The sequence below is a fragment of the Lissotriton vulgaris genome, chromosome 4_1, assembly GCF_964263255.1.
Source record: "Lissotriton vulgaris chromosome 4_1, aLisVul1.2, whole genome shotgun sequence".
Classification (NCBI taxonomy): domain Eukaryota; kingdom Metazoa; phylum Chordata; class Amphibia; order Caudata; family Salamandridae; genus Lissotriton; species Lissotriton vulgaris.
The window spans coordinates 61322566-61336946 of record NC_141691.1 but is presented as its reverse complement, the minus strand read 5'-3'; the positions used below and the strand labels follow the sequence as shown (position 1 = coordinate 61336946).

The following is a 14381-nucleotide window of genomic DNA, read 5'->3' as shown; positions in this document are numbered from 1 at the left end:
TCTCTGGGTGGGCGGACCCCGTACGAAATGCTCTTTGGTATCAAGATGTACGTCCCTGACCTCGATGGTTTAGACTGCAAGGCCCAGGCCTCGGCCTTTGACGTAGATGAACATTGCAATGTTTTACAGGATCTACAAAAGACCAGAGACAGTCTAGCACAGGAACATTTGCCCTCCACATCGGATGATGCGTTGCAGATCCCGGTAGTTGGCTGGCTACCCCAAGTTGGAGAACTGGTTCGAGAGAAGATCGATAACAAGAAAGAGTTTGGTCCCTCATATCGTGCACCGGTTCGAGTTCTTGGAGTGAAGGGCACAAGAACAGTCATTTTACCACCACTTCCAGGTCGTAAGGAAAACAGATTTATTTCTATTGACAATGTCAAGACACACAGGGTGGCCGATTCTTCATAGCATGACACCGGCTGTATCCTGTCCTTCCATGGTGAGGCACTCTGTGCTGGCTATTACATCTGGTGCAGAACAGGAGGTGTCCCTCGAGATGCCTGCCATATCCAGTCCTTTATTAAATACTATTCCTGTTACTAACATTGATGAGCTGAACTACACCTATCCTGCTGATTTATCGATGCCTGATTTGCAGACTCGTTTGGCCGACCAGTCCAGATTCTCTTTTGACTCTGTTTCGGAACTTTCAAAGAAACCCTCAACTATTGCAAAATATGCCACGTTGTTTAAAAAACATTTTTTAATTCCCCCTTGGACATACATTTGGTTGATCCTATTTTCCTTTTTCCTTTTTATGTCAATTGGTTTTGTGTTTTATTTTTTCCGCCTGATCGATGGTCACTACGTTAAAGAAAGAACAGGAATTCGGTACCTTAATGGAACATTGGCCCCTCTTTCCTCTTCACATTCAGCGCACAGACTGAAACGAAACTTAAATACAGTCAACATTACGGCTTGGCCTGTCCTTGATGGGATTGTGTGGGATGCGGTTAGATTTCAGATACATGGGCCCACTGAAGTGATTAATGTTCCGAATGTGCTTAGAGTAAACATGGGAGATGTAATTAAACAAAATATATGTTCTGATGATTGGGATATTCAGGCTGTAGAAGCATTATTTTCTGATTTGAAATACTATGCGGCTTTTGATGCTGAAGACTTATATTTAGATTCTATTAATTATGGTGATTTGTTTTGCTTCCAGCATTATGGTAATCATTTTCTCGATAAGACAAATTCCAGGAGGGTTGCTGTGAATTACACGCAGTGGGAGCACTGCCCAGCTCCTTTAATTGGAAGCTCCAGTACATTTCTGAAAAAATACAGCTATTTTACAGATTTCAATCAATCAAATCCTGAGTCCTTTTATTTCAGGATGACAGAAAAGTCCATGTCCAAAGTTAGACTTACCGATACAAAGTTGCTGTATTCGAAGTCCTTTCTAGACAAATTGGCTTTAGATGGCTACGAGTTCTGGAAGGGAATTATTAACCTTAAATCGGTTTGGGGTACCAAAGATTGGCAGGTACAAGGCACTGAGGCTTTGCACCGTGCATGTCTCATCCCAAATCACATGTTGTTTCTAAATTCGACTATTTCCCAGACAACATGCTTTGGATTGGCTACTTCTAAAAAATTAAATACACCAATTATCCCCGAATTAGAAGAATATTCAGGATGGGGTAATTTTTCAGATTTGTCTATTCATGAGATACAGTCTCTAATACACAATTCGTCCTTTAATGTATCCAGTTTGGATCCAAAAGGTTGGCTGTTGTGGCAAAAGAGTTCGGATTCTTGCCAACGTCGATTTCTGGGGTTGGCTGAAGGGTTCACACAAGTACGACCAGATCCCCGTTTTAAAACTGATTATACTGTCACCACTTACTCTATGGGGAAACTGTGCCAGAATTGGTTACAACATTCCACGTTAGCTTCAGTGAAACTACATCTGTCTCAGTTAACTGAAAATGTGGATTTAAATGATTTTATAAAAGGCCCAGCTAAGGGTAGATCTAAACGGTGGATTTATGCTGTTTACAATGAAATTTGGAAAGTGTCTCAAATTGAGGCTGCTAAGCGCCTAAGGGCAATTGACCAAGCAAATTTGGAAAAAGTACTTGCAGTGGTCGATAACAGTATTAACACGCTTTCTTCCCGTATTTACACGTTAAACAATATTGTTTCTTCTGTTGTTGACATTGTGCATGATGAAGTGTCCGTATTATATCATGGTCAAAATCAATTGCGTTCTGTTATGCAGTTTGCCTGGACACTACAGACTCTGAAGGCTGGTCGAGTGCCTTGGAGTTATATGAACGTCTCATCACTATTTGCCCCATTTAATTTGACTGACAAGCAGCGCATGCTTTCCATGCGAGATGCATCATTTTCTATGTTACACATTGAGAAGTTAGAATCTTTGCCCTTCTCTGTTGCTGAGGCGGCTGCTGCTACATGGCTTATCCATGGTATTATTACTTTACCATTTGCTCTGTATAAATTTACAAATTGTATGAGATATATTGCTATAGGGCGATATGAACCACTAGGTAGTGCTTTCCTGCATGAGACATGGTCTTTACCATATACATACCGATGTCTGAAAGAAGGAAAGGAAGTGAATCTGAATGGTGAAGAATGCACACAGTCGCCTGACCGTTCACTGATATGCAGGCACATCCAATTGCATGGTTCTTGTAATCAGGACAGGCCAAATTTAGCCTGCGTTTTAAAAGGCGCACCGGTTCCTGCAATAGTTCCCACATTCACTTTATTGTCTAACGGTAGTTATTTACTTTTGAACAACGAACTATGTTGTGGGTTAATGGTCGGTATCGCATATGTGGTTACTGTATCAGAACGTGTGGTGTGTTGCAAGAACGTGTTATATCCACCCACGCATGGGAATTCAGATGTTTCCATTTGGCCAAGAATTCCAACCTTGAGAGCGGACTTCAATGGTTTGAGCCGAATAAGAGCCCTATTGTCTCAAAAAGAAGTGGCCCTGAGCTCGGCCCGTGAAACTTATGTCCTTCACATAGCTAACACACGCACAGAGGTGCAGGCGCTTTTAAATACTGATTTGCCGTTTCATTTCTGCGAGCTGGTTCATCAAATTTTTAATGCCTCCTCCACAAATGGCCTAGCACATTTTTTTAAATTGGTTAGCAGTGGTCTCGTGACTACGTTTGAAAAAGTATTTGGTATTATCCCTGCGTTTTTTCATTCTATATTCGCAAGCTTGTTTGGCGGATTCCCTGTTTTGCTGGCTTTGGCTGCAGGCGTGCTGGTGATATTTTGCTTTATTAAACATGGATGCCCATCCTGCGCAAGAAAACGCTCAGCCCCTACTGATGCTGTTTCGCAACCGGATGCTTGATTACTATGGCTCCTTGCCGCGTGCGACTTTAAGCACGGCTTTTGGATTATCGTTTCGATGTTCCTATTTCACATGTGTCCAGCCTGTGTTTCATTGCCTGAGCTGTGATTTCGACTGGGCCATTGATTTGTGTCTCTGCTTACCGACTTCTCCTGACGCCGATTTTGATCAGCTGATGAGCCCCATAGTTGCTCACGAGTTGGTTTGTTCTGGCGAAAGGGTTATGGCCTTGGCAGCGATGCATGGACTAATGGGTCAGTGGGACATATTCGCAGCGGCGCATGACTTTCTGGCACATAGCGTTCTCGAGAACCCACTGAGTTGTCCTCTGATGTTGCTAGAGGATTCGGTGCTGGAGGAGCACGTATGTTCTTTCCCATTGCTTAATTGGATGGCTGAACTGTTTTCGGATGATGACAGTGATTTCATGTTGGAAGCTGTGGCTACCTATTTTGCATATTCTATCCACCCATGAGTGGCTTTGGAGACTTTCACTATACTGGCACGTGACTTTTTAGTAATTCTGAATGGTGCCTTTTCTATTACGAACATTGGACTTTGATATGTTCTGGGCCTGTGAATTTATAAATGGCCTCAAGTTCAAGTTTTTTTATATATATATATATATATATATATATATATATATATATATATATATATATATATATATTTTTTTTTTGTGTGGCCACTATAGGCATTCATACATATTTTGTATTATTGATTTTTATATACATTTACATACATTTAGCTTGGCTCAATACTATTGAACTCTGCTTTCATGTTTTGCCTTTCTTATAGTATTGGTTTAATTTTTCCTTTTTTGACCGTCCTCGGATCATTGGGGGGGTGTCATATGGTTACTGCATTTCTATATATTGTGTTAAGTTAGCATGAGTTTATTAAATGTTTAAACACCATATTTTCCTTCGGCTTCAGTTTGCACACGACACCTAATTGTTATTGTAGCTTTCAACCTAGACGAAAGATGTGATTTATTTGAGAATAATATGTTATTGCTCTGATATCAGTCGTGCTTGGTACACTTGGTACAAATGTCTGCACACTGAGAACTGCACCCTCTAAGAATAACCTAACACAAGATTGCTGAAGGCCTGATCCTCGCACCACATTAGACATAACACAAATAATGTTGCTGCCAACATTGGGCTCTACTCGGGTTTAAGATAGAGTTACAGGGAATGAATCAACACACTTGATGCTTCGCATGCAGAGAGCTGGTAGCTGTTGATGTGATCTACTCCTACTGAAATTTAGAGGTATGGGCCCGCCCTGCTAGAACCCAAATGAGACCTTCTTAGATATAATATAATATGCTAAATAGGGTGCGCGAAATATAGGTGATACAGAATTCTATAGATTTTTGAATCATAACATGCTATCACCTTTTGCTTACTATGGATTAGTGACTATGCTGCTAACTCTGATTTTTATAATATGTATGTTGATATTATACAAGATATTGCGTTTGAGAACTTTGCATTGAAAAATAAACATTTCAAACTTGCACGTGTGTTCTCTGCCTCCCAGTTTCGGTTTGTAATGATTATATAACGAAAGAGTGTTCATGTGTTCCACGATACCTGAGGTACCCTAAGTTCATGTTCTGGATTGTCTAAGTCATTGGTAAGTTATTACTACCGATGAGACACTGTAGCTAGCTAGGTAAGGGGATTTCTGAAACTAAGGTGAGTTTTGGGTCACCCTAACTCACCCAGGTTCTAGATCTCTGTGCACAGTTCTGTGGGAGAACGGAAACCCTGCTACAGGGCTGAACTTCACATTCGGCCAGATCGTTGCTTCCTACGTATTTTCATATCACCTCTACATTGACGACAGCCAAAGCTTTCTCTTATTTTCCCACATTCCCTCCTCTCGTAGAAATATCTCCAACTGCCTTACAGCTGTCTGTCACTAGATGACTATCAGATTTCTTAAACCGAACTTGTGTAAGACAGAAATGATCTGCTTTCCAAACACGTCAACACTGGTCATCCTTCCACACCTGATCCACTTTCACCTGATATCTGACCTCTTACGACCTGAGCCGGAATCCTTGGTGTATATTTCAACCCTTTCTTGAGTATGGAATCTTTCATATCTTTCACATCCACAGCAGCCAGATTTTAACTATTTAATGTTAAAAACAAGTTGCCTATATATTCCCTTCCACACTGCCAAGGCAGTAATATACTCACTTGGCCTCAGAAAACTTGACTATTGCACCTGTCTTTTGGTTGAGCTCCTCCTGTGCACTTTTTTCCCCACAGGACAAGGTACTAAAGTTCAACAGAATTACCATTTGCCATCTGCCCTATCATGCCCTAACCTCCAATTACCATCACTGAGCTATAAGCTACTCATACTGGTCTTCAAAACCATAAATAGCTTCTCTCTAAACTACCTCGCCTATATCCTGTGCTGAGACATCCCACTTTGCAATCTGTGCTCAAGCAACCATAAACTCCTTGTCACCTCTAAACCTCAATGCGCACCTGTAAGATTCAGATCTTCCATCTACCAGGACCTCTGAACTGGAACTCTCTTCCAGCTAAAATGTGCGCTATTGCTTCGCTAACCTCCTTCGAGACTGCTCTAAAGATCACCACGTAAGAGTTGCTAATCCTAATTACCAACTACATGACACTCTCCATCTCTGTGCAACGACTATTGTAAATAATGGCAATAATGCATTTGAATCTTCGAGTTGTACTGTCTTGTTTAAGTTTACCATCCATCACCCACCCCTTCTACATGTTCTCATCATTACAACTTCTTATGTACCAAGTAATTGTTCCTGTGTAAACCATTTCTTCTGTAATGCTTTTGCTGATGATTCTGGCTGAAATAGTTACACTAATAATGTAGTGGTTCAAAGGAAATTTCCATAATTTAATTGCATTTTTCTGTTTTTGCTGAATAAGTCATAGAAACAAATATTTGGATGCTGGTAGGGTAGCAAGGTGTTGAGCATACTCGCCAGTTACTACTGGACAGAAGGCTACAAAAAGTGCTGGTCTGGAATTAGGATAGTGCATGTGGTCGTGCTGCAAACCTCACGTATTGGGGCATAGATTTCACTAATTGGCCCCATAAGAAAAGTACCTTCTCCCCCTAAACAACAAAGGGGTTACTCAAATGTCTGTGTTTAACAGCCATGCTTGAAACATTGCATTTACTCTTCCACCAATGACAAGTCTATGATTTTGCTCATCTGTTTCTCCTTGTTCTTTTTGCAGCTGTGACGGAGGAGACCGACAGAATCGCAGTTTACAGCGCGCTCCTGGATGCCATCCCAATTCAGAACAAGCTGCTATTGAAGGACGTTTTTGCACATTTGCACTTGTGAGTTGTCCCTGCTGGGGACATGTGGATTGTTCGCTTTTTCACCTTACGGTGGGTGGGTCATCTTGTGAAGTCCTGAGTCTTGGATCCAGCATAGTCCTGATGTCAGGCTAGTTTGCAGCGTCTAGCTATGGTACAACACCGGCCTAGGGCATGTTGTCTATCTAGGGGACATTACCTGCATAGAGGACATTATGTGCCTACATTGCAGTTTGGTTAAGTTGCAGTATCTGCCATAGATTTATTATCTGGGTATGGGGGCCTCGTGTCTGGCTAGGATTCTTAGCTGTGCTAGGGAATGTGCCATACCATGGGCATAGGGTCTACAAGAGTATAACAAAGATCAGAATCATGCACAGATGAGGAAGAAGATACCTATAGCTGTCTTTGTTTAGTGGCCATAAGAGTATATCAGAATCTTGAGGAGCCCTCGTACTACCAGAATATCATAGGCTGTATTTCTCTGAATAGTAGGCCTGTAATAAAGGAGACATTTGGTATGGAAGAGGGTTTGAGCCATCCTGCCAGAACCACAGGGGTATATGCGAGGAACCATGAAACCAAGCATGGTCAGAGCTATAAGCCTCTCTGAGCAGCATAAACCATAATCCCTAAACATATCGTAGTAGGAGCTTTATTCGATAAAATTTATCATAAAAGCATATACATCCAAAATTCATATTAAATAAAAACCTACAATACAGCATAATAAATAGGTCTAACTATACATCATACAACTACAATTAAAAAGTAAGTTAAAAGATTTCATTAAAAACATAGATAGCAATGATCAAAACAGGTACATCAAGTGACATGCATGGGGGCTGCCAGATTACTAATCTTCGGTAAAAGCTTTGTTCTTATTAGCCATGCGCAGCCCAGATATTTTGCCACACCACAAACCAAGGTGAGGGAGGAGGTGTCAGTTTTTAAGATGCGTAGTGCCACCCGATAGTTCTTGGAACCAAGCTTTTTACAGACTGGTTTGAGCCATTTGGCTCGAGCCATACTGTAGGCTGGGCACGCGAAGAAAAAATGGGCGATAGACTCATTAGGAGCTACACAGCCTGGGCAAGGTGCAGATGGTAAAGAGCACCGATTCCAGGCTGCTGTCTCCTCATTTAACGGGAGGATCCCTATTCTCATCTTAAAGTAGAGGGCCCTATCCCTAGGTGTTTGAATAAAATCAAGAAAAGGTTCTAATTTGCGGATGGGTTTGTGCTCAAAGAACATCTCAGTGAGTCTCCCCATTTTAGGATTGTGCATCTCTTTTACCTGTACCCATTGCCAATAGGCACTTTTTAGGTCCTGCTTGGATGGCGGAATCTGGCTGGCCCAAGCCTCCCCAAACCCAATGTCAAATAAAAACTGGCTGAGATTGATGATCCATTTGATCCTATTTCCCGTGTCAGCTATTATTAATTTGCTAAGGGCGGCAGCATAGTTGGACAACTCAGGGGTCCTTCTTATGGTGCCCTAAAGAGTAGGGGGTGCAGGCGTGCAATGTCCTTGATGGAACGGGTCCCATATCCTGATATAGGGGCTTCAGTGGGGTAGAAGTTGGAAGAGAGACAAGATCTCTAAAGAACTTGTTTTCGGATCTGGCAAGTTCGGTGGTATTCTCAAAGGCCCATAATTCGGCCCCATATAGAGCCGAGGGTAACGCTTTGCCATCATAGACCACGAGGGCCGGGGCAACTGGCCTACTTACAGAACGTTGTTGTTCTCTTATGATAGCCCCAGACACCCGTTTGTGGCTAAGGAGCATTTTGGCTATATGGGAACTCCATTTCATACCTTCAGAGATCTGGATTCCCAGATAGTCAAAAGACTTAACGGTGTCAAGTGCAGTATCGTTAAGGGTAATGCCGGTTCTGAAACGTTTCGACGGGCTGATTGTCATTAACTTTGTTTTACTTTTGTTTATTATCAGCCCCCGAGAGTCACAAAAAAGGCTAAACCTATTTAGAAGTTTTTGAAGACCTCCCGGTGTTGTAGAGATCAGGAGGGTATTGTCGGCGAATAGGAGGGTTGGGGTTTTTTCCCCTGCCAGGATTGGGGCATCGGCTGGTTCCTCTCTGAGGTGATCTACCACCCCGTTCATAAGTAAAGAGAACAGGGTTGGGCCGGCACGCAACCCTGGCGCACCCCCATATTCACCACGACCCTCTCCGTCAGCTGCCCCTGTGAGCCCCACCTGATTCTGGCATAATTGTCCTCATGCAGATGTTTTATAAAATCGAGAATCTGAGGAGAGATGCCCAGTTCATGCAGGACCTGCCAGAGCGTAACGCTTGGAACAAGATAGAATGCGGTCTTCAGATCTATAAAGGCCAGATACAAGCTGCCTTTCCCAATCACCACAGCTTTCCAGTGGATCATGAAAAATCTGAAAACCTGGTCCATCATACCCACCTTCTGTCTAAAGCCTGCTTGATAGTGAGAGAGGATGTTCCCGTCCTCCATCCAGGACCTTAACCTCATAAGGAGCACCCTGCCAACACCTTTCTGGATCACATCGATTAAACTAATCGGCCTGTAGTTGGCAGGGTCCTCCCTATTTCCCTTTTTGTGGATTGGTACAACCTCCGCACCCTTCCATGAATCAGGAACATCAGACCCCCTGGCTATCAAGTTCATCACAAGTAGAATAAAATGAGCCCAGGGCTTTGGATCATGCAAAAGCAGATCTCCAGAAAGGCCGTCTGGTCCAGCAGCCTTTCTAGAGGAAATACTATTTATTGCTAGATCCACCTCGTATAGGTCAAAGCAGTCCGGTGTCGGCGGAACCCCGAGGATAGTTATGTAGATCTCGGTCTGGGAGCACAAGGGGCTTTCATCTCCCTAATAAAGGTTAGAAAAGTGATCATGCCATTGTTGCCCTGTGATGTGATTTGGGATTGGGTCAGATCCTTTTCTATTCCCAATATTGATTAGCTCCCAGAATAAGGTTGAGTCCTTATGTTTAGAGGCGTGTTTGAGCTCCTGCCAGTGTGCCTCGTCCCAGTTCCGTTTTGCTTCCACTAATGCCCTGGAGTAAGCCTTTCTTGCTACTCTAATTGCCAGAGAATCTTTCTTTCTAACAGCTAGGGATAGGGCCTGCCTCTTCTCCCTACATGCTGGTGAGTACCATGGGTTTGTGGGCCTTACTAAATGTCTCTTTGATGCCCTATTCCCTTCTACGAAAAAGAAGGTACCTATCTTGTCTAATGTTTTTTCGATAGAACAAAGAAAAAGTAGATAAGTTCTCAGCTTCGCAATGAATCGTTTCAAGCTCCTTAATCTTTTGGTTGAGAAGTTCCCTAATGCTTTGCAGTTTACATTCTTGCTGAGAGACTTTATGCCATTTAAGGCGGCTATTGCAATTGGAACATATCAGTAAGCCCCTAAATGCGGTAGACCGCGGTTTTCATCATCTGCAGAAGGCAAGGGATTTTTGAAGCAAAAAATGTTTAGGGAGCTCAGCACTCAAATAATCTCCATCACCCACTTTTATTTCAAAAGTAAACATGAATTTGTTGTTCTTGAGGACTTAGGTGATAACCATGGTGGTTTGGAATTTTCTGTTGAATTTTGCTTGAGTGATAGATTGGCGTCTGTCATCAGGAGGAGAAGGATTTGCTGTTTACCCAAATACTTGAGTCGTTGGTCATGAGATCACGTTCAGTATCACGGGGACTGATCTATTCCATTTGTTAAGTATAAGTAATGTTTCCATCAGAAATGTTTCACAAGAATCATGCTGGCAGTGAATAGAACAGTGATGGTGAGTTGACCCTTATCACTATCAAGGACAGGAATACATGCACAGAACTCACATTTCTACTTCTCTGTAAACACAAGGTAGGAAACAGTCATGCTTACAACAGTATGCGAGCAGCATTGTTCGTCCTTAGGTTGGCGTAGATGATCTTTCAGTGCTGTTTTCAGGTCCTGGAGAGAATCTTCATACTCTCAGCAGAAATAATGAGGCACTTGAAGGACCTCGAGTTCCCTACAATGTGACACATAACCAGATATACCAGACAGACACAATCCCTGCTCTCCTGCTACCCAAGACAATGGCCGTCCACTCTTGTAGAGACATACATGTGTGATTCTGGATCCGTAGAGCTAACTCCTGAAATTCTGTGCTGCTTCTGAGGGGTGTGACAGAAGAGAACATGCCACAGGACACGAGGGGCTGTTCCACCCATCGTAGATAATAAAAAAAAAACATTTGTCAGATTTCTTATAGGTAACCCTAATGTTGTGACTGCAATCTTCCGTTGGCTCCTGCTGCCAACCAATTTCGAAGTATACATGATGTTGTGACATCTGGGTCAAAGACGATGCCAGACCATGGCCTATAAAAGAGCTATCTTTGCAGGTAGTAAAGTTGGCGGCCTCTGGAATCTGAGCCTTTGCTAAAGACCTCTTTGTGATCTCTCCATAGATAGATGACTTTGCTTTGTTTTGGATTTCTTTCAGGGACTTGTTTTTGGGTTATTGTTTCAAACTTTACTTTAGCTGAGTAAACATGACACTAGCACCTTGTTTTCTTTTATGTGAAATCAAGTTCTAGTTTAAAGGCGTGCTTTTACATGCCAATGACATCTTAGTCCTTACAGATGGGATGAATCTTCTAGCTTCCTCAGTGTTCACAGTTCTACATTATTTTCCCAAAAATGAAATTAAACTTGAGCTTGTCTTTACAACTCCCCAACTCCCCCCATAGTTATGCTTTGAGGCCACGCTACTGGATACGATTTCCAACCTCTTCCTCTGCTTCAGTGAAGCTTGGGGGCTGCCACTGACGGTGAGTGGTGATGTGATGCTCCTTCCTTAGTCCATCAACACAAGCGGACTCTGCCATGTTTCAAACTTCAATATGTCCTCGTATGTAGCTAAGAGTAAGCCCCAGGAAATAACGAGCCATAAACTCTGTGTAATCGAAGTAGAGGCCTGGGGGCCTATTGACGAGGTGGTTTGTGTTGCTCTTGCACCACTCAACGCAGTGCAAGAGTGACACAAACTTGAAGTCAGATGTATGAAGCCACACAAGGCCTGCTTGTGTGTCCCTGAGTGGTTCATAAATCTGGAATAAAGAAACACAGCGCAAATCACTGCATTCCCTTACTCTGGGCCAGGGAAGCGTTCCATGGGGGTTGCAGTGGCTGTTCCCATGAAACTCCCATGGCTTTTGAAGCATTCCCATACTTACTAGAACTGGTGAACCTGGGAACGTGCCAAAAAGATATGCAGAGCAAGGAGAGTATCTTTGTTTCTCCTTGTTACTTCCTCTTTCTACGTGTGATGCATTCGGCAGCTTGCATGGATATAGGAATATCCCTCTCAGGATTGTTTTTGTGCAGGAAGGTGCAAGGGTGCCTGCGTTGGCGCTAGGCAGCCATAAGGGCGGCAGCACAGAGGATAAGGCAGGAATGAGGCACATTGCTGCCCTCTCCCTGCCACGCAAGGTGGCTTGCCGCACTACGCAACTATTTCATAAATATGCCTCCTTTTAAAGAGATCTCATACGACTGCTAACCAATCCCTACCACAGCTCTCGGGTAGTAGGTAGAGAAGATTCTGGTCCCGTCCTTCACCCGGTGAGAGTCCAATGGTAGGATCCTTGAACCTTGGCTCTTCTCCTAATGTAATTTATTTATTTGCGGGTTTGTATCGCGCTTGAATCGACTCCCGGAGGAGTATCTCTGCGCCCTAGGAAACACAGCAAAGCACAGTCAGAGGGGAAACCAGACGAAAATAGATTCGTTTTGAAACAGAAAGGTTTTGAGTTGCTTTCTGAACAGCAGATGTTCTGAGCACTGTCTGAGAGCTAGAGGGAGCTTGTTCCACAGTGATGGACCAACCACAGAAAGAGCTCTGCCTCCGTGCCTGGCCTTCTTTGCGCGGGGCACACATAATAGGAATTGATTGCTTTACCTAAGGGAACGTGCAGGGGTGTAGGGTATAAATGTATTTTTCAGGTATGCAGGACCTAGTCCGTTTAAGCTTTTGTGGATTAGACAACATGTCTTAAACTTCGTACTCTGTCCGACTGACAGCCAGTGTAGTTTGTCCAAAAGAGGTTTGGACGCAGTTCGGGGAGGGGCGTTTAAGACCAGGCGGGCCGCAGTGTTCTGGATCACTTGGAGTTTGGCTAATACTCCCTCGTTTACAGATAGTAGCAAGCCGTTACAATAATCAATATGGCTAAGGACCAGGGCCTGTACCAATGTTTTCCTGATGGAGTCTAGGAGTATAGGGAAGATTTTGCGTAACAGGCTAATTACGTGGAAGCACGAGCCCACAATGTAATTGCTATGTTGTTTCAGTGAAAGCTCCTGATCTAGGCGGACTCCTAAGTTCTTTACGATCTGTTTGGGTTCGGGGATTGGTCCCAGATCATGTGGCCACCAATCTGGGGTCCAGAGGATCTTTGCCTCCCCGAACATCATAACTTCGGTCTTGCTTACATTGCACTGCAGACAGTTTGATGACATCCATTGAGCCACAGCTCTCATGCCCTGAGAAAAGGAGTTCTTAACCTCGGTGGTGAGAGATTTAAAGGGAAAAAGGAGCTGTGTGTCATCTGCGTAAGACACAGGGATGAAACCATATGCTCGCATAATTCCAGCCAGGGGTGCCACATAGATGTTAAAGAGGGTTGGGCTCAGACAAGAGCCCTGTGGCACCCCTTTACAAATCTCTACCTCCACCGAGCGATAGGCACCCATGGTGACGCATTGGGTGCGGTTGGATAAGAAGCTCCTTAGCCAGGTCAAAGCCTTGTTCTCTAGACCAATGTTTTCCAGTCGACTTGTCAAGATGTTGTGTGACACCGTGTCGAATGCCGCCGACAAGTCTAGTAGTACCAGGATGACAGAGTGGCCCCTATCCTGATACATATGTAGGTCGCCTGTGACCGACATCAGGGTTGACTCTGTGCTATGTTTAGGCCTAAAGCCGGATTGTGAGTAATCCAGCCCTCCTGCCTGTTTAATATACATGGATAGATGGCGGTTCACATGTTTTTCTGTGAGTTTTCCTTGGAATGGTAGCAGGGATATTGGTCTAAGATTGGACAGGTCTGTCCATGGAATTGTGGTTTTTTTTCTAATAGGTCTGACCAGAGCCTTTTTCCACCCTCTGGGGACCTCACCTGTGCTCAGGGAAAGATTTACCAACCTCTGAACCCCAGGACCTAGTTCTGTACGAAGCATAGGCATAATTCTTGCTGGGATAGTGTCATCTGGACACCCGCTCTTGATTTGCGAGGTTAAAGATACAACCTCCTCTAATGAGATAGGGGGAAATATGCCTAGGGTGTGCGTGGTATGGTTAGGGTCTTCCTTGATTTGTGGTTGAGAGTTATCTCCACAAAAGAACAGGTTGGAGCTAATGATTTTCTCATAGATCTTATCTATTTTGTTGGTGAAAAACAGTGAGATGTCATCACACAGTTGCTGAGATGCAAACTCTGAGCTCTCGCAGGCCACCGCTTTAACAAAAGACTGCAGGATTTGATATAATACCCTAGGAGAGTTTCCAGCAGCTTCGAGTTGGGACGCAATGTGGTTTTTGCGCGCCATACGAATGGCTTTATGGTATGTGGAGAGGGATTCCCAATAGCGGCTCTTGTCATCAGCCAAATGGGACGACCTTCATTTCTTTTCAAGTT

General features: G+C 43.6%; 1 protein-coding gene across 5 annotated transcripts in view; it reads left to right on the top strand.

Moving 5' to 3' along the window:
* The window catches only part of LOC147718360 (arf-GAP with Rho-GAP domain, ANK repeat and PH domain-containing protein 1-like), a 525400-nt gene that overhangs the window by 487983 nt on the left and 23036 nt on the right, over positions 1 to 14381 (top strand). For all 5 annotated transcript variants that reach the window (XR_015295285.1, XM_086918310.1, XM_086918312.1 and 2 more), the window contains one exon: positions 6610 to 6715. Coding sequence is in view for 4 of the 5 variants with exons in the window: in XM_086918310.1 (XP_086774436.1) it covers positions 6610 to 6715 (106 nt within the window). In the remaining variant the exon portion in view is untranslated. The remainder of the gene's footprint in view (positions 1 to 6609; positions 6716 to 14381) is intronic.